We start from the raw sequence: 22,721 nt of genomic DNA on the forward strand, positions 1-22,721 counted from the left end.
GAGGAGCGGAATGAAACGTGAGGGGGGAAAAAGCAGTATTCTCTATTGAAAATCGCTTCTTCTAAACCGCGTCTATAAAAAAGGGACAAACTGCCCGGATTGTGCGTGCTATAGATGCACAATGACCAGAGGTGGTGCTACCTCCATCCCCAGTCTGACTTATACTTTTTGCTCTCTCAGCCAAACCCATATTTCAGGTTGTAGATAGAATTCCAATCGCACCTCTCTTTAAGCGCTGTTAATGAAATGGGCATTTTTAGAAGCGATTTGCTTAACCGAGCTACGAGAATTACAGTTGTGGGCAAAAAAAAATGTGAGTTGGAGGCTTTTCTGACAAACCGATCAGATTGTCAGAGCAAGAGTTAAACCGCTTCTAAAAAAAGCCATTTAGATGCAATTTGGACGTGTGATAAGGCCTTACAGAATAGCAAAGCATGCCAAACCACTTCAAAAGTGCACTTTGTCACACTTCAGAGCTACTTGAATAGGCCCCTATATCTGTTCTGGTTTTCTATCACCTATTCAGATGCCTTTCATTCTATATCTGACACTGGTTTCCATACCTAACATACTCAATTACACATCATGCATTGACTAAACCAGGGCGTCGCAAACTTTTTTTTCCTGCGCCCCCCTGCCGGCGGTCACCTCACCCCCGCGCCCCCCTCACTCCCCCCCCCCACTGACCTCGGATCCGGCGTCATGATGTCACGTTGCCATAGTAACATGGCGTCACATGACCTCGCCGCGTTGCCATTGCGACGTGTGTGGAGCCAAGGTAAGTAAAGGTTTACAGAGGCCCTGCAGCTCCCTCGGCACATAATTTAAGTGCCTTTGGGAAGCGCGCGGGGCCTCTGTAAACCGCGTGCCCCCCGCGGGCAGTCTCGCGCCCCCCCAGTTTGCGCACCGCTGGACTAAACAACAGATATTAGGATTGTGGGTGTTGACTAATAGCACAGTAAGGGATCTATTCCGTAAGCTGTGACATGGTTAATAACGACTTTTATCAACATTTTTACCAATTTTGTCACTAAACCACAAAGCATCAATCTTAGTTCTTAGATACCTTCAAGGTTTACTGTTGCATTCCATTCAGTAACTGTGTACAGGAGCTGCAGTATACGCTTTTTTTGTATGCAGTTTAATGTGAAGTTGCTCTCTGTAGTACATTGGAATTGTTGAAGTCCTTTGAGAAGCTACCAGAGAACGTCTGAATATCATGTTTGTTCACTTCTTTTGTAGGAGGAGAACGAACAAGGCAAGGGGAAAGATTTTATCAGCCTGGGGCTGAAGGATGGACATCTCCGGTTCAGGTGAATGATATTATTGTAGCAAGACGCCACCTGCTATTTAATTTGAATAGAGAAGAGCAAGTTGCCGGGTAGAATATATCTCATGACTCATGATGTAGACTTCCTTTAACCTTCCCTTTGTCCTATCTTTAACAGTTACCAGCTGGGCAGTGGTGAAGCTAACATCCTCTCCGAAGATCCAGTCAATGATGGAGAATGGCATAAAATCACTGCCATCCGGTGAGAAACAAACTAAGAGCATTACATTGTTGTTGGTGCCAAAAACCAACAGTCAGGCGAGCCAGCATAGCAGGGCCAGCCGCAAAGGGTAGAGATGTAAGGAACATAGAGTTTGACAGCAGATAAGAACCACATGGCCCACCGCGTCTGCCCATGTTCCTATCTGCTGTAAAATCTCCCTATTTCATATTTGGGTTTCTTTTGTATTTAGGATGGCCTCATGTCTATCCCAAGCATTTTTGAATCCCCTTACTGTATTAGCCCCTACCAACTCTCCACCACTCTTTCCGTGAAGTACTTCCTCACATTTCCCATTAGCCTGACACCCTCTAGCTTCAGAGCGTGGCCTCTTTCTATGGAATATCCTTCCCTTAGATCTCTGGACACAGACACGTGTTCACTAAGCAGTAAATGGTTCATACAGTTTTACTGTTTTTTTAGATGAATAACCTGCATTTTGTACATCTTTATTTCTATTTATATAATGCAATTATGTAGCACTATTAAGAAATAGTGATACAATCTAATATAAAACCTATATATCAAATGTTCAAGAAATGAGTCGCTGTCCCAATGTACTCACCATCTAAATATTTGCTTATAATTGTTTATATAAAGGTGCCGGCACATACTGCAGCACATATATGCATTATAGAATGTTGTCATGTACACACAACAAGAAATTAGTCCTTAGTCACAGGAAGTACAATTAACTGAACTATATAGGTGGACACGGGACTGGGAGTCACTAATATGACAGTGAAGTAGTGGGTGTGAATAATGAAGCTTTATTTCAAGCTGCAATGCACACTGCGTGATTTGTGTTTTTTATATTACCTTTATGGGAATGAGAGGTTCGGAAAGGCCAAAACGCATTGCACCAACCTCCAGGAAAAAAAACCCTAATTTTTTTAATATTTCACTTTGTTGTTGCAAGTATTATAAAAAAAAAAAAAACAATATACAGTAGGACTGTCTGGTTCCCCAATAGAAAACGGCGTCCAGAATCACATCCTGGTGTCGTTTCGGTTTTCTATTGCTGTGCTGGACAATTATTTTTTCCAGGGGGAAACATTTATATTTTGGCAATCAGAGGTGTTCCAAAAGGGTGAGGGTAATGCTCGAAGAGATCCCAGGGTCACACAACGGTAGGGAAAAGAAAATGTGGCGGAGGGGAGTGAGTGCCACGTTACTACACATACAAAGCAGCATAACAGGTGTCAGTGGCATAAGTACACAACTTTCTTCCTAGGCTGCAGCCAGGGTGAATATTCTGAATGCGCTTGTCCAGGGTGCGGGAGCGCGCACGTGCCCATGAGCTGGCTGCTTGCCGAGACAGTCAAATTTGATTTTGCTGCTCGCTGGTGCGTCACGTGAGCGGTTCGCCCAATGAGGGCGAACCAGCTCCTTGACGTAATGGCCGCGTCCCCCGACACAACCCCCACGCAAATAACAAGACACAAATCGCCCAAGCAAAATGAGCGCCGAGCTCGAGCGCCAGCGCGCTCACATTCACCCTGGCCGCAGCTTTAGTCATCAACTTCAGTAGATAACTCCACGTGTTATGTTTTACCTGGGCTTCATACACCGATCGTTTACTGGCAGTTTAGGGAAGATTTGTCATGCGGCTTCACGTCCCCGGGAATGTCTCGCCCATTTGAGAGGCTTTTTTTCCATGTCCCACTAGGAGTACTTTCTGCTAGGGTAGAACTCTGTGGACTGGCCTTTTTCTGGCTGTTACAACAGGTAAAGCAGCAATACAGGTCTCCTTTTTTTTATTACAGGATTGAAGCAGGGGGTCTCCGGAGCTGAACTGTGTTAATTTCGGCTCCGGGGACCCCACCTCCGTATGGGGTGCCGGTATCTCTGTGGCGTTTAAATGTCCCGGTTACGCGGCGGGCCTACAGGAAGCCTCACTGGATGACGTCACGGCTTCCTATGGATCCGCGGGACATTTAAACGTCGCCATTTCGTTAGGCACACAGTTCCCTGGCTGCATAGATACCAGCACCACTATGGGTACGTATCTCTGGAAGCAGGGTGTCCCCGGAGCTAAAAAGAACACAGTTCAGCTCAGGAGACCCCCCCCCCCCCTACTTTAATTCTAGAGCAAAGAAATAAATGAAAATAAACAATAAATGAAACCTGTATTCAGTGGCGGATTTTTAAAAAATGTCTCCCTTAGGCACTTACCTGGTGCCGCCCTCCTCTTCCAGCGCTGTTTCGCACATGCTCACAAGCGGCCGGCAATCGCGCATGCGCAGGCGGCAAGCGCCGATCACGCGTGGGCATGCCGGCTCCAAATTCTGCTGCCCCAAAAATGTTGCCGCATTAGGCCCGGGCCTATCGAGCCTAATGGGAAATTCGCCGCTGCCTGTATTGCTGCTTAACTAACCCCACTAGGGCTGCCAGGTGTCCGGTATTGAACCGGACTGTCCTGTATTTGGATACTCTGTCCAGTAAAAAAATGAGCGGTAATGCTGGACATGTATGTGTCCGGTATTACCTCCCTGGACATAGTGACCTGACGCACCTTTCACCATTGAGTCCGGTATTTTTGGAGAAGCCATCTGGCAACCCTAAACCCCACATAAGTTAACACTTATGGCCTGCCATCTAGTGGACAAATTGAGCACTACCTAAGTGCATCTTCAAATTCATGACACATTAAGAAACACATTTCTGCTGTTTGTTTTGTCATTTTACCAACTCCTTTCTTGCTTGCTTCATTATTTATTTTGCATGCTTATGCTGGTGAATAAAGATGGTTGAATAGGAACATATTTATTTTATATTTATATTGGTCAAATAAAGGATAATGCAGCCTACACAGAATCACTTATTCATAACCAAACCAAAAGGATACTAAGCAACTTGCTTTCAGCTTGCCTGGTTCCCTCCCAAGTGCCAGACAATGGCAGAAAAGACAAAAAAGAATTGCTGCTGGATTCCCTGGATTAAAAAGTAATCGAAATGGCTAAAAATATCTCCACGTTTTCTGCTTGTGAATATCAGACCCTGAACGCTACAAGACTTTCAGATTTAAGGTGACATGCAGGTCTACCCTAAATAACCACAGAATATACAGCGGGGGTGCTCAACTCCAGTACAGTATTTATCTGTAGCGTCTGAACGTGCCCGGTTACAGTACGTCCATAACAGCAACTGTGAGGCTAGTGTTACATTCTGTTTATGCATTTTTACTTTAAACATAAAACTATGGGCGGAACAATACAAGCATACAAACTTACAGCACAGTTATTAAGGGAAGGAGGTTTGAATACATTTTCTTTAAGCTTCCTCGTGCTGATTTTAGACTAGGTATAAGGTCCCTGTCTAAATTATTATTCTTTAACTCTGCACTTGACAACTGGAAGCTCGTATTTAATGGGATTCGTCCTAGTAAAATTGACTCTCGGGTTGGTGATAAAGCTTGTGTCTTTTGGTTGTTGACAGGGAAGGGAAAGCCGGCTCCATCCAGGTTGATGGGGAGGAAATGGTAATTGGTAACTCACCTGGCAAAAATATAATGGTGAACACCAAGGGAAGCGTCTACGTAGGTAAGTACTTGGCCCAGTCTGCAGATCCGATCTTGATGCTTTAAAGTAAGCAACTTAGTCGTATGTTAATAGCCCAGTTGGATCTCTTTCCCATGTAGCTTTCAACCTAATAAATAGCATTGTTGTTATGCAAATTAAGATGAGCATGTGATGGAAATTCTTGACTTCTCAGGGCAGTTGCTATTAAGTGGAAATCCGATATAAAAGTGCAACCGTGGCAAATTGGTGAGACAGAGGCACACAAACTTTTTTCATTAAGCAGCATCAGTTAAAAAGAGCAGAGACTACCACAACATCTGTTTTGGGGTCTCCACTGTGCAAATTACAGGCTTGCTCCATCTTGGTATTAATCGCCCCCTTTTGAGGTCAAGTGGTGGTTCTTGTGGTGTTAAGGCTGTGGGGGCTAAATTCTGATGTGTCCTTCTCTCCAGGTGGAGCTCCCAACGTAAAAATACTGACTGGAGGGATGTTCTTGTCTGGAATTACTGGCTGCATCAAGAACCTCGTGCTTTTAAATGCTCGACCATCCCACCAACCACACCAGCCAATCGACTTAAAGCATCATGTGGAGGCAGGGCAGAACACCAAAGAGTGTCCCTCATAGGCCGGGATTGTGTTATCTCACCGGCATCATTGGGGCAATCCAGAGACTTTTTTTTTAAAGAGACAGTGACAAAAATAAAAGAGAACAAACATAAATGGTGCTTTTGCTGCTACCAAAAAAAAAATGAGGGTGCTGATGGAAGGATTTGGATTGCGCTCTTCTGTATTACCCAACCAGGATTTCTTCTTTTTAATTTTTTTTTTTTATTGTCTTCATATTTCCATGTGTTTTACAGCTGGATGAAGGAATAATGTCAGTTTTGAATCTAATGTATGTTTTTTAAAAGATCCCTAACTACAAAACATAGACAAACAAAAACAAGCCCAAGATGTACTGCGTGTTACCTTTTTGATCGGAAAAGCCGTAGACACTGAGGTTTTGTCATATCGTATGCTTTGATTATATATATATATATATATATATACATACACACACACACACACACACACACACCGTAGGTATGTACGTACGATACATACATACGGACCTGGAGATGTTGGGGACACATACTATTGATACTGAATGCATATACGTTGGCAAACTCAGATTACTGAAGTTAGTGTGCCCCAGCAGCCCTACAATACACATTTGAAATGCATTATCTTCTGTAGCTTGTGAAGCTCACAGAATAGCAGAAGCCTGCTCTTTTATGAGCTACCCTAGGTATTCCTGTTCTTAATTAACATAGCATTTTGTTACATAGCTATAAAACGTTCTCAAGACACAACCTGCAAAGCAATGCTACCTACTCCCTTAAATATAGCAGATATTATTTCAGGAAGGGAATGTTATGCATCTGTGAGATATTGTTACGGATATATCTTTCAAATAGAATGCCACTTTTAAAGGTGCTCTCTCTGGGAGGTAGTTGAGCCATGTTCCTTTTGTCTCTTGGAAGGGGCAATGTATGCTTTCCTATTAACTTTGTGGAAGGGATTAGATCTATTGGTTGCCTGATGGCTGTTAGACCATGTTGTTTTCCAGCAGACTGTCTCTAAGACATTTGGGTTTGAGCTGCAGCCCTAGTTTATCATACATCTCAATAGACTATAACAAATATTTAATTTAGATATTATCACCGTGGGAGGTTTGTTCTCCTTCACAACTACATGGCAATCTTGTTCTTTACAATCTTATTTATATGTTTAGACCTACTTAGTTAACACCATCCTAGTGTGTCTTAAAGGTGCATGAACTCTTCGTTGAGGTCAAAATCAAGTTTTCCAATAAAATCATTCCTTACCATCTGTCTGGTCATTCCCAATGGACTAATGCATATACCAACGGAAAGCATCGATTTTAAATCACATTGGATCATTCCCCACACCACACTCTCCCCTACCAAGGAATTCCACACTAACTGGAATCCTAATGATCTTCATTGTTCTGCTTCCTCTGTCTACAAAGAAGAAATTGGATTGTAAAGGAAGGAAATAAGGGAGGAGGATTTCAGATAGCTTTTTTTAATTTTATATATATATATATATATATATATATATATATCATGATCATGATGCCTTATAAGGACTGACATATGACATCTTCATAGTTACAATTATACAGTACACAGCTTTTGAAATTTCCCAGGTCTCTTATTCATATGTAATATCCAATTACACATTAACAGAAGAAACCAGTAATGTCTCGAAAGCTTTGTCCACTTAAATGTAATTTTGTTATGTTGACCCAAAAGGTATCAAAACCTACAAGAAGTCTACACTTCTCCAGCACAATTTACTACTGGAACCTTAAACAACTAATTCTACGACTTAAGGTCTTTTCTTTGTAAGACATAAAATACATAATTATGCAATTCTGGAAAAAAAATCGACCATTCTTTGGAGCATACAACGATAATCTGTCTTTATCTCAATTTTGACCTAAGAGTGAATGCACCTTTGAAGGTTTGCCTCAATGAAGAGCAAGGGTTAGATTTATCAATTGTTGATCCAGCTAACGCTTGATGAATTCCCATTTTTATGTTGGTGTAATAAGGGCTCTCAGGACTAGGCAGGAACCTGTCCTGATTTGGGCTATGATAATATATTACATTGTTAAAAGTTATTAAGGCTCATAACAATAAACCTTATTCTCCCATCTTGGTAGTTACAAGAAATTACAGAAAGTACTTTACATTAATTATACTTTTCAAGATCTGGAGAGGGGCATTAAATTACGACTACTGGCATACTTCAGTGTCCTGGAATAAGATGGTGTTTTTGTATTCACTGGGGAGAGGCCTAGCATCTAAACGGAGGGAAATCTGCAGGTTGTGATGGTGCCAGAAGTGTAAATCTTTACAGGAATGGAAAAGTGACTCTACAGGTCAATGTTCAGGATCTTGATAAGGGATGGAGGCCGTGTTGAGAAGCAGCGTCAATAGACTGAGCTTCAGTAGACAGACGTTGACATTGCAAGCCTTGTTACCTATGCAGCTCTTACAACCATTATCAATGCCGTTTTAAAACAATGGGCCTGCCTAGCAGGATCAATTTCTGGGTGTTTTGGCCACCTGTATATTAGATCTATAGTATAGATAATAGGTAAGCTTTTGTTTTTCTTTTTAATATTTCTGCCGGATTCATGCAGACTTTGCATGCTGTAAAGTTCCCTCCAGTGGCTGTGGAGATACAACATCTCTCTTCTGCTGAAAACATGAGATAAGGACAGAGGCCAGCTGCAGGTTGGGAACAGATAGCCCTCCTCAAGCTAAACATGGTGGAATGGATCTTTCCTTCTTTACCTGTTTAGTCTGGGAGGCACTTGGGTGCAGGAGTACGGGCAGCTCTTTACTGCTTTGCTAAGGTAGCACTCCAGCAGTAGGAGGTTGGCGCACCTCATCCTACATAACTATGCACAGGGAATCCCTTTAGAGATAGCAAAGTGTCACAAATCGGTTTACAGAAATAAATAAACATCATGCAGTCTAACTGCTCTTCTGGTGCTATAAAAATAGGAGTCTCCTCGTTTTAAAGAAAACTGTTTAACGCCGCAATACAGAACTGCCTTTTTAACTAACCATCCCTTGCATTTATGCTGTCTTTACCCAATACTTATTGGAGAGACTATGTATCAAACACATTGTTTTCAACGTACTGTATATCAATGCCGTGGACATAAAAAATGATTTCGTATTCTCTGCGTCAAGTTTAATGTGATGCATTAAATGGATGTAAAACACTGGTTTAATCCAGCTCCAGATTCACATTTTAAACGATATTCCAAATGTGTTGAAATTGAACACACAGGAAGCTAATATTTGGAGTGCAACATGTGATTGCTCCTCATACTGCTGCTAATAATGTGAAGGCAGACAGAAGTTACTTGCAGCACAAAGTGATGCACGCTGTACATGAGGCAGATATCCACCGTTTTGGTTCTGTGCACGCTTTTGTACAATTTGATGTATAGCCCCTTAATCTATTATGGTCATCAATCGTGTTATTGTCTTTAACCCCTTAATTGCTAGGGCACAGCAATGTATTGCAGGTCCCTTTAGCTCTGTAGGGGTTAATATTTGTACTGATTTTGAACCATTGCACTCTAGGACGATTACCTTTTATTTGCCTTTACAAATGTTAGTAGCGCAGATGTGTAAAAAGTTACAGTGATTAGGTTAGCTTCTTAACACTGATACTGCTGGTAAGAGTTAACCTACAAACTGCAACCCACTTCATCCTTTATGGGTGGACATAACCACTAAATACTTAATTCTGTCACCATTTCCATCCATGAATGCTACTTCAAAATCATCTTTTTACCTCGGTGCCTTGGTCTTTCTTTTTTTTTTTTTTTTTACAACTAACTAATAAACCAGTTGTCGGAACATGTAAAATATTGTCTTCTTGTCAAGCCGTGGCTGCAGCTTTTATATTTCAAGAGCATGGTCACAAACTGTGTTAAAAAATGTACACAAACATTGTGTGGCTTCTGTGTTTTTTACATACTGGCATGGTTTAGCACAGCATTTTTACATAAAGCTTATAAATATAAAACAAAGCTTGCTGTAGTCCTCCCATTGCATGGAAGTCCACAGATCTTTCCCTGTTGCCTTCATGCCTTTGCAGTCTGTCAGCATGCATCTTCGTGGAACAGAGTTGTGTGTCTTGCTGAATCTAGCTACAGTGATGCTACTCTGAGGTAGAGCTGTATCATTAACCTCCCAAAAGAATGTGCTGCCTTCTTACACCATGTACAGAACAATAACTCTGAAGTCATTCGTGTCGTGTATATGGGCCTTCCTTGTACATCATCAAGCATTGCACGTTTTGGGGAAGAGCACATGGAAATATAACAATCATGGTTCAAGGCCTGTCCCGCCACTTTGGGATTGATCGGACAGGTGACATGACAGGTAATATCATACGGGCACAGCAGTGGCTGTGTTCTGGGGGGTCACTTTGCCTGGGCGACTTTTGTCTTTCAAGACACAACTGCGGGTGCAGAGGTGACAGGAGGCGCAGAAGGAGTTGCAGCATGGGATGAATCTGCAGGCACTGATCCTCCAGATAAACCACCCTGGGGACCAGCAGCACCAGAACAGCAGGGCGACTCCCACCATGAGTCCCAGGATGATGTACAAGGAGAGGAGAGAAGTGTATGACTGCCTATCTGAAAAAGAGAATAATGCAGAGTGAATTGGTATCATTATTATTGCCGCCAGGCCAGAAAGGACAATATAGCTAGATATGCATCTGAAATCAGGCTCTTTACATACCATAATAAGGGCAGGAAATGATGACCGCAAGAGCTTTGGAAGTCACATGACATCCGCCACCTACGAATGACCATCTAACTATTGGGGTTGGCGTCTGAACAGTTGAAGATCGTGATTGTTAGATTCCCATCATTGTATCTCACATGGGTTGCACCAATCTTTCATTTCTAGCACTAGGAGTGTTTTCAATTCTTTAAGATTCTCATTGTCCCCGACTACAAAAACAGCACCACATTTGCTAAGTAAAAATAATCTAATTTTTTTCCATTGTATTTCTTTCATAAATCTTGTACATAAATGGTTGTACTTTATAATTGCCCCCATTTTACATCTGGAGTCTAATAAGAAACCCTTCATAGTCTCTTGTGTAGTTTCGACATACATTTAGAGCCTGTTTGCGTCTGGCTGCCATCCTGCTACAAACTATCGGCCTGCAGGACGAGCGGTATTTGGTGGCCATTTTTAATTACCTGGAGAAAGTAGAAACACTGGTAACTACACCTGGGGTCCCTGGAGTTAAAAATATCGCGATTGCATTCTGGTGAAACCCCCAGCTCCACTGCTGTGTATATATGTATATACATATATAGTCGCTCTATTACCAGTTTGCCAGTTTAGAAACCCCATAATATGCCCAGAGTTTACAGTGCATCATTTTAAAGGAGCTAGAACAGCAAGATATGGTCCTGGCACCTGAAGCAGATCCGTGCTGTAGGACATTGTCTGGGTTAAGAAACTTGTGGGTTCCTGCAGTCCCGCAGCTCGTGTTGGAGGCTGCTGCCTCTAAGACTGTAGTGGTGCTTGTGACTTCATCAGGAGTCCCTGTTCCAGTCAACCCTATGAAAGAAGATACAACTATAGGTCTCCATTCAATCATATCCCAAACCAATTAGAGGAATCAGCAAATCACTGCAATTGGAGGGGTTCTCGAAGATGCAATAACAGATATCAGACCCGGAACAGCATTAATGGTCATTTAAGTGAATGGCAGTTATTGCATATGGTATGGAGCTCAGATAAACCCTTAATACAGTTTTGTTATCTCCCTCAATGTGTTTAGAGGTGGTGCAAGTCCACCATATTTTTTACCTCTTATGGGCTGGAGTGACCGGGTTTGCTTTGCAAATCGTTGTATAGCTCTGAAGCACTGATTAGGATAAAATAGGTATATACAATTAGGGATACATTTTAATTAGTTAAATTAATATACCACATAACCACATTGTCAAGGTAGACCAGACTTTTACAGGAATTGCAAACACCAGGCAGGAGGAGAGCGTTAAATAAAAGTTTATTCTGGCCTGAGCCAACAGGCAACAACACAATGCACAAAGACAGCAGCAAATCACCAGAAGTGGATTACGGGGGACTAGTAGCAGGGCGCTGCCGAAGCGACTTTACCCTGGATGCCTCCTTGTTCCGTCTGTCCTACAGTATCCCACTACCATGGATCACTGCATATCTGTCCACAGTTCACTTTTCCAGTCACAGAGACCAACCATGAACTATTATGGAGCTCTGATTGGCATTAACTTCTATAGTTTCCCGGCCTCCATCGGAAAATATGGAGAATCGGGTGCCGACCAATCAGCGGAGACATTTCCTCTGCTGAGCCAGTTAAGAGCCAGGGGCTCACTGGGGACGGACAAATCAAGGCTGTGTTCAAGGAAAGCCCATAAGGGCAGGGCTTGGAAGTGTGGACAATTGGAATTGACCAAAGGGAATCGGGACAACGGGGTTAGGCACCCATCCCTGATTCCAGCTCCATACCTCCCACAGGGTAGCCTCCTTGCTGCCGGGGAGAGAACAATGCTCCGCTTTTGGAGTATGTAACTCCCCAGCTGGAAGGCTCGCCCTTCCTCACCTCACCATTGTCCATAGACACTACACCTGGCCCCACACAAAGGCATGCTATCTGACTCATTGTATGCCAGTCACTTGACCATTGTTACTAGCCCAAGCATACGAGTCACATAGACACACAGAAAAACCACAAATACAGTTTAGCACACTTTATACAGATACCTGACTAGGGATTAGGCATTAAAAGGGCTGACAACCATTTTCTAGCCTTAAGATGGCCTCTACATAGGACTGCCATCTTGACTGGTAGGTGCAACAAGCGGGTTAAACCTTTAATATACTGTGCCACGCTGCCCCAACCATCACACACCCACCCCCTCAAGAAGAGACCCCTGAGGTGGCATTCCCGATGGGCTAGACTCCTGGGTCGATGGGAGTCCTTGACTGTCGCACTGGCTGTGGTTGTCCTGTCGGGATAGGCCATCAGCATTGCTGTGGTTGCTGCCCTTCTTATGCTGCATGGAAAGTCATATTCCTGAAGGGCCAAGCTCCACCGCAATAACTTCCCATCTTCTCCCAACAAACGGTATACCCAGCTGATGAGTTGCGGTCCATGACCATGGTGAATGTTTTGCGACAAACGTACAGCTGAAATTTCCTGGGGGCCCAAATGATCATCAGGCACTTCTTTTCTATGGTTTCGTAGGTGACCCTCCGATATAGCAGCTGGTGGTTCAGATATACAATATGGTGTTCAGAGGCCGGCTTGGCAACACATTGTCTCAGGCACTCCAAGCTTGGGTCAGATCACTGGGCCTCCCAGAAAGTGTAGCTCTGCTCTGTATCCTCGTCCGACGGTCGGGGATAGCGGGATCAGTCATGTCGGGCTCTCCCCGGTTTACCTCTCTGGACTCCTCTGGGACGATCGACGTTTGCTCAAAAACTTGGGGAGCATCGTCTTTGAATACAACTTGGGGCACAGTAGGAACCTCCTGGTTGGCAGCTTCGCGGGTTTGACTTCAGGTGACTGGGCCAAAGGGATGGTGCATGGGACTCCGTCTGCCATTCGTACGTGCATGCCGAGCAGAATATCTTCTGGAGCAATAAGATTGGGGCGGACCAATATAGTTGCCCCGGTATCAAGCAAGCTGGCCATAAGTGTGGTGCCGATGGTCACTGGACAAAGGTGAGTCTGTGATGTGGTGCTCTACCGGATGGGTTACTGTCATCGGGGGTTGCTTCTTTGAGTATGGCTGTCACCCTACTCGGCGCCATCCCCACATAGGCGACCGGGCGTGGATTAATCGGTTGTGGCCTCAGAGCGGGGTTAATCCATTGCGCCGCATTAGGGAAAACTATGTGCCTATGCCGAGCAGGCCGCACCGATATCACTTTCTCTTGTGCTGAAACTCTGTCGGCCATGGAAAACTGGGGTTCAACCTAGTCATCTGATTGGGCCGCTGTTCCTCCACCAGGCAGCTATCTCACATCCCTTGGTTTGGAACACTCGGATGAGACCGGTGGTGGAGGTGAGCGTGAGCCATGAGGAAATCATCAGTCATCTCTGCTTTTTAGTGTGCACCGTGGCTGGCTTGTGGTCCAGGGCCCATTCCTGGACTTCCGTAAGAATTCGAATTAGGAACTGCTCATTAATAAACAGCTTTAGCAGCTCTTTCGTGGTGGTTACTTCACTGCCGGATTCCCATCGTTTCAGGTAGAGTCATACGGGACACAAACTTGATGTGGGTATCCTGGTGCACACGTTAGAGAGACCGGAATATGGATTCAGAAGTTATAGCATACCAGGAGAGGAGGATCTGCTTAAACATTTTAGTCATCGGCCTCCTCCATACAGTATCAATTTCTCAGTGCACTTCGTCCACCATGGGGGACAGAAATGTTACCCAATCTTCCTCATAAAGTTGGTGGATGTGGCAGATCATTTCGAATTACTGCAGATAGCCGTCCACGTCCTCTTTAACCTTGGCAAAATGGAAAACTGCTATGTCAGCCGTGAGGACTGGCTGCCTGCAGACTCCTGACTTCCCAGCAAGGGTTGACGAGGATGGAACCGACCGCGATCAGAACTTCTATTATCTCCCATGGTATGTATAACAGCCATTCTCTTCCGGGGTTGTGCGGGGCAACCTGGTCGCTAAGCTTGCTCACTGAGTTGGATGACCTGGCAGCTCTGGGTCATACTAAGTCATGGAGGGTCTCTGTCTTGGATAGATCTTCCGTGGGTACTCCAACCTTCAGGCATCTGGAGACCAACTCTTCCTGGTCCAGCCACGGTATCGGCTAATCATCTTTGGTCAATTCATGGTCTACTGACCAAGAATATTTCAGCCCTGTGCCTGGCGAACCCACTGCAACCACCAGAAAGTAAGTCTGTCACAGTAGACCAGACTTTTACAGGGATCACAAACACCAGGCAGAATGAGAGCATTAAATAAACTGAGCTTTATTCTGACCGGAGCAAACGGGGAACAACACAATGCACAAACACGTCAACAATTCACCAGAACAAGAGGTTACGGTGTACTACTAGCTTGCTAGTTGCAGGGAGCTGCTGAAGCGAGTGTACCCTGGATGCCTCCTCATTCCATCTGTTCCAGAGTATCCCAGTACCAGGGATCACTGCCTCTCAGTAAAGTACACAGTTCACTTTTCCAGTTGGCCTATAGTCACCAAGACCAACCATGAATAACGTTTGAGCTCAGATCGACATCGGCTTCTATAGTTTCTCGGCCTCCAACCTATCCGCTGACCCAATCAGAAGCAAAGGGCTCACTTGGGATGGACTAATCAGGCTATGGCCTTGATAACAGCTTCATAGCCCCGTAGGGGTAGACGCCTTGCTGCTGGGGAGAGAACAATGACCCGCTTTTGGAGTATGAACCTCAGCAGCAGGAGGGCTCACCCTTTCCCGCCTCACCATTCACACCATAGACCCGTGGTGGGCAACCCTGTCGCCAAACAAAGTGGCGAATTGACCATGAAAGTGTGGCGAATTTGAGTTTACCAGCTCCCACAGTAAAATAAACTTTTTCCTGGCAGTGTGTGCTGGTTTCCGCATTCTGAATGAGTCATTAACGCAGCACAGACATCCAATACTCCCCTCTGCCTTCAGTTGGAGTTTAGACCCGACCTTGAACTGTTATGTTTTATAGGAGCTAAAATTTGTAGTGACGCAAGTAAACGAAAAGCATGGTGTGGCGATTTCACTTCTCATTCGCCACACCTGTGGCTACATTGAAAAATAGGTTGCCCACCTCTGCCATAGATACTCCACCTGGCCCCACACAAAGGCTGGGTATCAGACTTATTGACCATGGTTACTGGCTCAAGCATACAATGAGTCACATAGAAATCACAAATATAAAAACTCCAAGACTACAAAAAACACATATTAGAAAACAACGCAATGGACACGTACTTCAGTCAAGACACAGATACCAGATACTCGCTAGCTGACAAATAAACTAATTAGAGACCAAGACATGGAGAAAAATAACAAAAAAAATCTAGAAGCATGGCAACAAGACTTCCGAGGAATTCAAATGATGGAAGATCTAACGATTGGGTATGTCAGAACTTGTAAAATAATTACATCAGAAAACTGGAGAGAAATGCAATTTAAAATAATGCATAGGGCATACAGTATATACCCTTCGCCAGACAATTACGAATATAGAAGCAGACACAACGAAATGCCCCAAATGCAACCTCCCTAAAGCTAAACCTCAAACACTGTCTCTAGACATGCGTAAAAATTTACACGTTCTGGACACAGGTCCTACAATATATTAAAGAAGTTACGGAAATTAGCTGGGTAAGACACCCCCTCCCCATGATATTTGCCAATACTGAACCTTGGATAATTAAGATCAACCAAAACAGGGGGGCATTCTCCCAACAGAGATGATTCTCTTGGTAGCTAGAAAAGCCATTATGATCAAATGGTTGGACTCACAAGCACCTAACATAGAACTTATAATATCCCTCTTGGTCAAACTGATCACGATAGGCAGAATATCTACCGCACAAGTAGGAAATAACCAGTATGACAAATTTGATGGAAACTCTTCTCCCCAGCTAGAACAGAATAAATTCAGATGACACCCAAGATAAGATGGTAAACTAAACCGGACGGAAAACCGGATAAAGGAAATAGAAAATAAGGAGAACGTCCTGCATCACAACATAACATAACAACATGACAGAACAGAGTAAAAACGAAGAGCCTAGTCTAAACAAATATCATAACTAAAAGTAAGAATGGGAGTCATAAGCAAGCTATGATACAAGGTTTTGAGTTAAATGGTCTAGATATTAGATCAAGACCAGCTATAAGATCGGAAAGGGGGGGTGGGGGGGAATGGGTATCGCAAATATGTATTGAACTAGCAGGGAATAAAACACAAAAGCGCACCGAGGGTCAAGATTTAATTAAAACATGTTAGTAGTAGTAACAATAAAAACTTACATATAAGGGTAAGTACATCCAGTATTAAGGTGCAAATCTTGCACCTAGCGCATTTATGATTTCCCACGACTCCCAGTTGGTCCCTTAGATCTTTCTTGGGCTCTTTGTCTGTTCCCTTTAATAGACTAGGGGCAAGGATGGTTTTTAAAGTTTGTGCTTTTTTAAAAACAACGGGTGGTTTCGGGGCAAGGAATTTATTTAAAATTGGATCCATATGTAAAATGTGCCAATGTTTGGTCAAAATATTTTTTATGGAGTTATAGGAAGAATTAAATTGTGTCACAAAATATGGTGTCTCTTGTTTGTCTTTTTTATGGTTGACAGGGGGGGAATCGAGTGTGTGAATGTTATCGACTTCTAAGTCAGTGTTTTTACATCCTATGGTTTTGGCATGAATTTGTTTACTCTTTTTCTTTTTTAGTAGTAATGAATCCCTATTTTTATTCAGTGCTTTAAGGTAGGATTCGGATATTAATTCCTCCTGATAGCCCTTGTGTCTAAAGCGTTTAATCAGTATTTGTGACTGTTCCATATAGCTATCAACAGTTGCACAATTCCTCCTGATGCGGAGAAATTGGCTATACGGAATATTGTCAATGCACTTCTTTTGATGTCCGCTTTTGGGATGCAAATAGGAATTTACATTAGTGTCTTTAAAGAAAGTTTGGGTAAGAAGAGAGTCTCCCTTAATGGAGATTGATAGGTCCAGGAAGGTAGTATTGTCCTTTTGGACATTGCTAGTAAAGGTGAGATTAAAGTTGTTGTTATTTATTCTATCAACAAAGTTTTTAAATGACGTCTCATCGCCATCCCAGACAACTAGTATATCATCAATGTATCTCCTCCAGAGTTTTAACTGAGGAGGAGATACAGTGATACCCCATATATGCATCGACTCCCACCATCCCATGTAAAGATTGGCGAAGGAAGGTGCAAAGCGGGTCCCCATAGCAGTACCACAGTGTTGTACATAGTAGTCGTGCTGAAAAAGAAAATAATTGTGTTGCAAAATGAACTCTATGGAATCGTGAATAAAGTGACGCTGTATAGGTGGGAGTGTATCGTGAAGTGCTAGATAGAAATCTATAGCTTCTAATCCACCTTTGTGAGGTATTGATGTGTAAAGTGCCTGTACATCTAAAGTGGCTAGTAAATAGGTGTTCACCCAAGGAAAATCGTGAAGTAGAGTAAGAACCGAGGTAGTGTCTAATAAGTGTGAAGGTAATGTTGGCACAAGAGGTTGTAAAAAAGTGTCTACATATTGGGAAAGGTTCGCTGTGAGAGAGTTAATACCCGATATAATAGGTCGCCCAGGAGGATCAGTGAGGGATTTGTGAATCTTGGGTAGGTGATAAAGGATAGGGATGGTGGGAGCAGCGCAAAATAGGTACTCGTATTCTGCCTTACTTAGCACACCAGATTGTCGTGCACTTACAAGTAGTAATTTAAGATCTTCCTGATATTGTTTGGTGGGATCTTTGGATAGTTTCCGATAGGAATTACTATCAGATAACAGCCGTAATGCCTCCCTACAGTAATCAGTCCTGTTTTGGAGGACAATGGCCCCGCCTTTATCTGCCTCACGTATAATGACATCTTGATTGTTTTTTAATTCTTGTAATACTAGTTTTTCTTGTGTAGTTAGGTTATTAGTGTATTTATGTTTCCCATGTTCAATTTGGCACAGTTCTCTAAAATCCTTCTCTACTAATTTATTGAAGATTTCTATATAATGACCACGAGAGTGATAGGGATAAAAGACTGATCGAGGTTTATAGTTCGTATGGTTCACTGGACATTTAGAATGAGCATCCATATATCCCTCATCTGCTAAGTTGGTGAGGTCAACCAACGCAGCTTGTTCTTCTATGGTAAAGCCCTCAATATTTGAACATATATCGAGGGATGCTGCTTCAACACTGTATGGAGCATTCGAAAAATGTCTACCCAGTGTGAGTTTTCGAGTGAATTTTTGAAGATCCACATACAGATCGAAATTCTTAGCTTCACATGTGGGGGCAAATGATAAACCTTTACTTAACAGCATCATAAGTGTATTATCTACAGTGATAGATGATAAATTGTAAATACCGTTGTTAATCAGTGTGATATTGTCTGGGTGGGTTTTTTGCAGGGTTGTAATGATTCCTCCTCTCCCCCTTGTTCCCCTTCTGAATTCTCCCTTTTTCTTGATGGTTTTTGTTTGGTCTCTGGTGGATGATTTGGATCCCAGGTTGGTATTGTTTGCCTGACTTGATTCAATCTGGCTAAAAAATCCTCATTTTGTGATTCTGGCAATGTTCCTAAGACCTCATATTTATTAGTCACTGGGATTGGGTTCTCTTTGATATCTTTAATGTTTGGTTGCTGTTGTGTCACTGTACTCCTTGAGTTCCTAGGGGGTTCTCTAGGGTTGTGATCACGTGTGTAGTGATACTTCTGGTAATGTTTATTATTTTTTGATTTTTGATATTTCCAATGACTAGGGTGTCCCATGGGGTGACCCCATGGGGGTTTATATGAAGTGCTGTCTCTATGATGTTGAGGCGTGTGTCTATAATGTTGGTCGTGATGAGGAAAGAAGTGTGGATTGTGTTGATAATAATTGGGGTCTCTGGGTGTTCTGGGTGGTTGTGGATGATATTTGTGAGATTTATGTGGGTTGTTACTTACATTGCACTCTAAATTGGGAGTAGGAACGGGCGTCTTGGGATTATGTGAAGCATCTACTCCTTCCTGTTTCCTCTGCACCTTAATACTGGATGTACTTACCCTTATATGTAAGTTTTTATTGTTACTACTACTAACATGTTTTAATTAAATCTTGACCCTCGGTGCGCTTTTGTGTTTTATTCCCTGCTGTTGCCCGCGTTTGGAGCCATCCTGCGACGGGACCTGTGGAGGAGGGGTGCCTTCACATCACATCAGCTGCAAGAGGGAAGAGTTGATCCACTACGAGATCCTGTTAGGAAGCAAGAGCGCGGTTTGACTTTCTTATGTATTGAACTATGTAACATTATAGGATGATCTATGTACATGTAAATACAATATGCTTCAATGTAATATTTTGAAATGTATCTGTAAACACCTTAATAATACTTAAAAAAAAAAAAATCACAAATACAGTTTAACACACAGGCACCAAAACACATACATTGTAAGCTCATCTGGGAAGTGACTGTATCTGTAAAAATTCCAATGTGCTGCGTACCGCGCGCTATACTGTAATTGTGAAGCGCTTTGAGTCCCATTGGGGGAAAAGTGCTACATGAAATAAAGTTTATTATTTATACAGATACCTATCTGGGGTTTAGGCATTAACCGACTGGCAAACATTTTGTAGCCTTAAGATAGCCCCTACATAGGACTACCCATCTTCACTGGTACGGGCAACAAGCAGGCTTAACCTTTAATATACTGTGCCACACTGCCCCTACCATCACACACAGAAATTACCAAAAAGAATAATACAAAAGTTAAGTGTTTTGGGGGCCTAAACAATTGCTTAATGCTTAAAACTGCAACAGCCTGTAATGCAGGTCACTCTAGGAAGTAAGACTAACAACATGTGTTTAGTACAAGACTCTTCAACGGCTGCTGTTGCTCCTGGGTATTTGTGGATGCCCCAAATAACAGCTCTTAATGAGATGCACTGCACGTTTCTTTTCATTATTTATACTTTTTTAGTTATCATTTTCTTACACTTGTTAACAAAGACAGTGAAAAAGGATTTAAACCTTTGCTACCTCCTGCTCTTCTGTCTTCAGAGATGTTGATGCAGTTTGCTGGGGGATTGGCAGACTGGTCACTCCCATCCCCACAATTATCAATGCTCTTGGAGTCACAGACTAGGCTGGCTGGTATGCATTTGCCATTGTGGCAATGGAAGTACGGCTCAGCGCTGCATTCCGAGGCGTTGAATCCTGTAATTGGAAACACAGCTAAGCAATTGAAAAATGAATATGCAGCAGAGCTAAATGCCCAAAAAGATGAGTCTGTGTGGGGCAGATAAATGTGTGTGAGTGAGCCAAAATGGGACAGCCTTTTTTGAGGCAAAGGTAAAATGTGGCAGCTGCATAGCCAATTAGTCAATTTACGTTCTTCCCCCTCAAACAGCACCTCCAAATTCATGATGTAATTGCACCGCTGATATGAGGGATCAGTCAATTGTAAGCTTGCTATAGGTGATGCTTTTGTCAATGTAATTATAGTTCTTTTGTATCTTGTTGTCCATTGTATACAGAAAGAATGCCAAGCATAACATACTGTATAGAGTTTTTACTTCCCACATTAAAGCAGAGTGCAGATTTGCAGCTGGATGTGTTACACCTGCATAGCAAAGGGTGCATATTGTGTTAACCAGTTATGTTCTGAATATATGGGGAAATAGTGGTGCCATTTTATTGCCAGAATGCTCCTGTATTTACAACAGAAATTACGGATATACTGTACCATGGGTAATACATAAGGAAGGCAAAGAGCAATGCAAGAATTCTACACAGATAAAGTGAGATAATGTATTGTAGAAATAGAGGTCTATAAGCTGGCAGAGAGAGAGAGGCACTCCGTGTCTCTACATCACACACCAAATAATATTGCTCATACCTAATCGGAAAGAGGTGAAGTCACCCACAAAGTCTACTCTGGGTTGCTGGCCTCTGGTGACCAGCCTTAGGGTCAGATAGTTGCCAGTGGACAAGACTGGCCTAGGGATGGTTTTCCCACAGAGCGGGAGCCCTAAAGGCTCAGAGTGCTGGTCTTTGCCATCGTAGAACTGCACATAGGAGCCAGCGTTACATGGGTCATATAAGGTTTCCGGACCCCTCACAGCCGGCCTGGTAGTCTCCAGAGAGGGAGGACCTGGTGCAGTGTTGTTTGTTCCCGGTCCAAATGTCTGACTCTGGATATTAGACATGCGCAGGAGGCTATAGACCAGGAAGAAGCGAAACTGGAACTGGACTTTGTCCTTCACTGCAGCAGCCTGCATGGTCAGCCGACAGTCTGTTCCAATGGAGACAAAGTAGTATTTTCTGGAGTCCCCATGTGAGTTAACAATCATTCCATCTCCTTTGATGGTTTGGCCACAAAAGTCCACTAGATTCACTGCGGAAGGAAGACAAATAAGAGGTACATGTTTGAAATGACAAATAAGAAGTCTACAGAATATCATTGCTACAGAAACTTGAAGGATTTAGACACTAAACTTTAATTCATTCGAGGACTGATAATGGCCTGTAGGAAAATAACTGGAACAAATTCTTGTATGAATACTATAGAGCTAAAAGTAAAAGTGAGATGCCTCAGTCTCCACTGCTTTGGGGAAGTAAGTGTTTGCGCAATCGCATGATAGCATTTACAAGCGATTAAGGCCCCGGATGCCGAAAATTAAAGTATATTTGAGTCAATCAAAATCCACTAAGTCTAAAGTAAACTTTTCTGGCTAAAAATTTGCATTACCAGGAGAAAGGTCAAAGGGTCTATGGGAATCGAAAGATATGTTACATCTTTAATAATAGTTGGATAGTGGTCCAATACTTCTGGACCACTGGACATGACCACAAAATGTGGAGCATGTCCCCTCTTTGTCCACTTCCCCTCCAGCACAGGTCTGATGTTGCCGGATAGATCTGCTTCAGATGACTTGGGGTGAGATACCAGTGATATATAAGCCGGCCTATGAGGATGCTAGTATCATTTATACTGATGGCGGCTAGATGCGCCATGGCGGCTTCCTGGAAGAAGATCACCCCCCCCCCCTCTAGGCGGACTGTAGAAAAAAGAATAACCGAGGTGATGCGGATGGAAAAAGTTACAGCGTTCCTAAAACATTCCCTCCACCTATTTTCTCTCTCCAGTTTCACTTCTTCACGGAGCAGATCACAGTTATGCCTGGCAGCTTGCAGTGCATCTTCAGGGCTGGTCAAGGGATGTCACTCAATGGTTCTGGCTCCGATTTCCTGGTATGGTTGGTTGAGGGTTCCTCACTGTTGGCACTGAACAGACACTTATTTGTGTT

The 22,721-nt window shown here is 43.0% G+C and overlaps 2 protein-coding genes across 12 annotated transcripts in view; one reads left to right on the forward strand and one right to left on the reverse strand.

The window, feature by feature from the left end:
* Positions 1-6,945, forward strand: part of HSPG2 (heparan sulfate proteoglycan 2) — a 191,114-nt gene extending 184,169 nt beyond the window's left edge. For all 10 annotated transcript variants that reach the window (XM_075605833.1, XM_075605836.1, XM_075605834.1 and 7 more), the window contains 4 exons: positions 1,243-1,313; positions 1,449-1,532; positions 4,989-5,092; positions 5,524-6,945. In XM_075605833.1, coding sequence (XP_075461948.1) covers positions 1,243-1,313; positions 1,449-1,532; positions 4,989-5,092; positions 5,524-5,696 — 432 coding nt within the window. In that variant the 3' untranslated portion in view covers positions 5,697-6,945. The remainder of the gene's footprint in view (positions 1-1,242; positions 1,314-1,448; positions 1,533-4,988; positions 5,093-5,523) is intronic.
* Positions 6,946-7,583: 638 nt separating this feature from the next.
* LDLRAD2 (low density lipoprotein receptor class A domain containing 2) overlaps positions 7,584-22,721 on the reverse strand; it is a 49,453-nt gene continuing 34,315 nt past the window's right edge. Inside the window, exons 3-6 of one of the 2 annotated variants that reach the window (XM_075605846.1) lie at positions 21,311-21,808; positions 20,452-20,628; positions 11,107-11,250; positions 7,584-10,307 (exon numbers count right to left, since the gene is read on the reverse strand). In XM_075605846.1, coding sequence (XP_075461961.1) covers positions 10,057-10,307; positions 11,107-11,250; positions 20,452-20,628; positions 21,311-21,808 — 1,070 coding nt within the window. In that variant the 3' untranslated portion in view covers positions 7,584-10,056. The remainder of the gene's footprint in view (positions 10,308-11,106; positions 11,251-20,451; positions 20,629-21,310; positions 21,809-22,721) is intronic. The other variant, XM_075605847.1, reaches the window with a different exon arrangement.

Source organism: Ascaphus truei, chromosome 6, assembly GCF_040206685.1.
Source record: "Ascaphus truei isolate aAscTru1 chromosome 6, aAscTru1.hap1, whole genome shotgun sequence".
Lineage (NCBI taxonomy): Eukaryota > Metazoa > Chordata > Amphibia > Anura > Ascaphidae > Ascaphus > Ascaphus truei.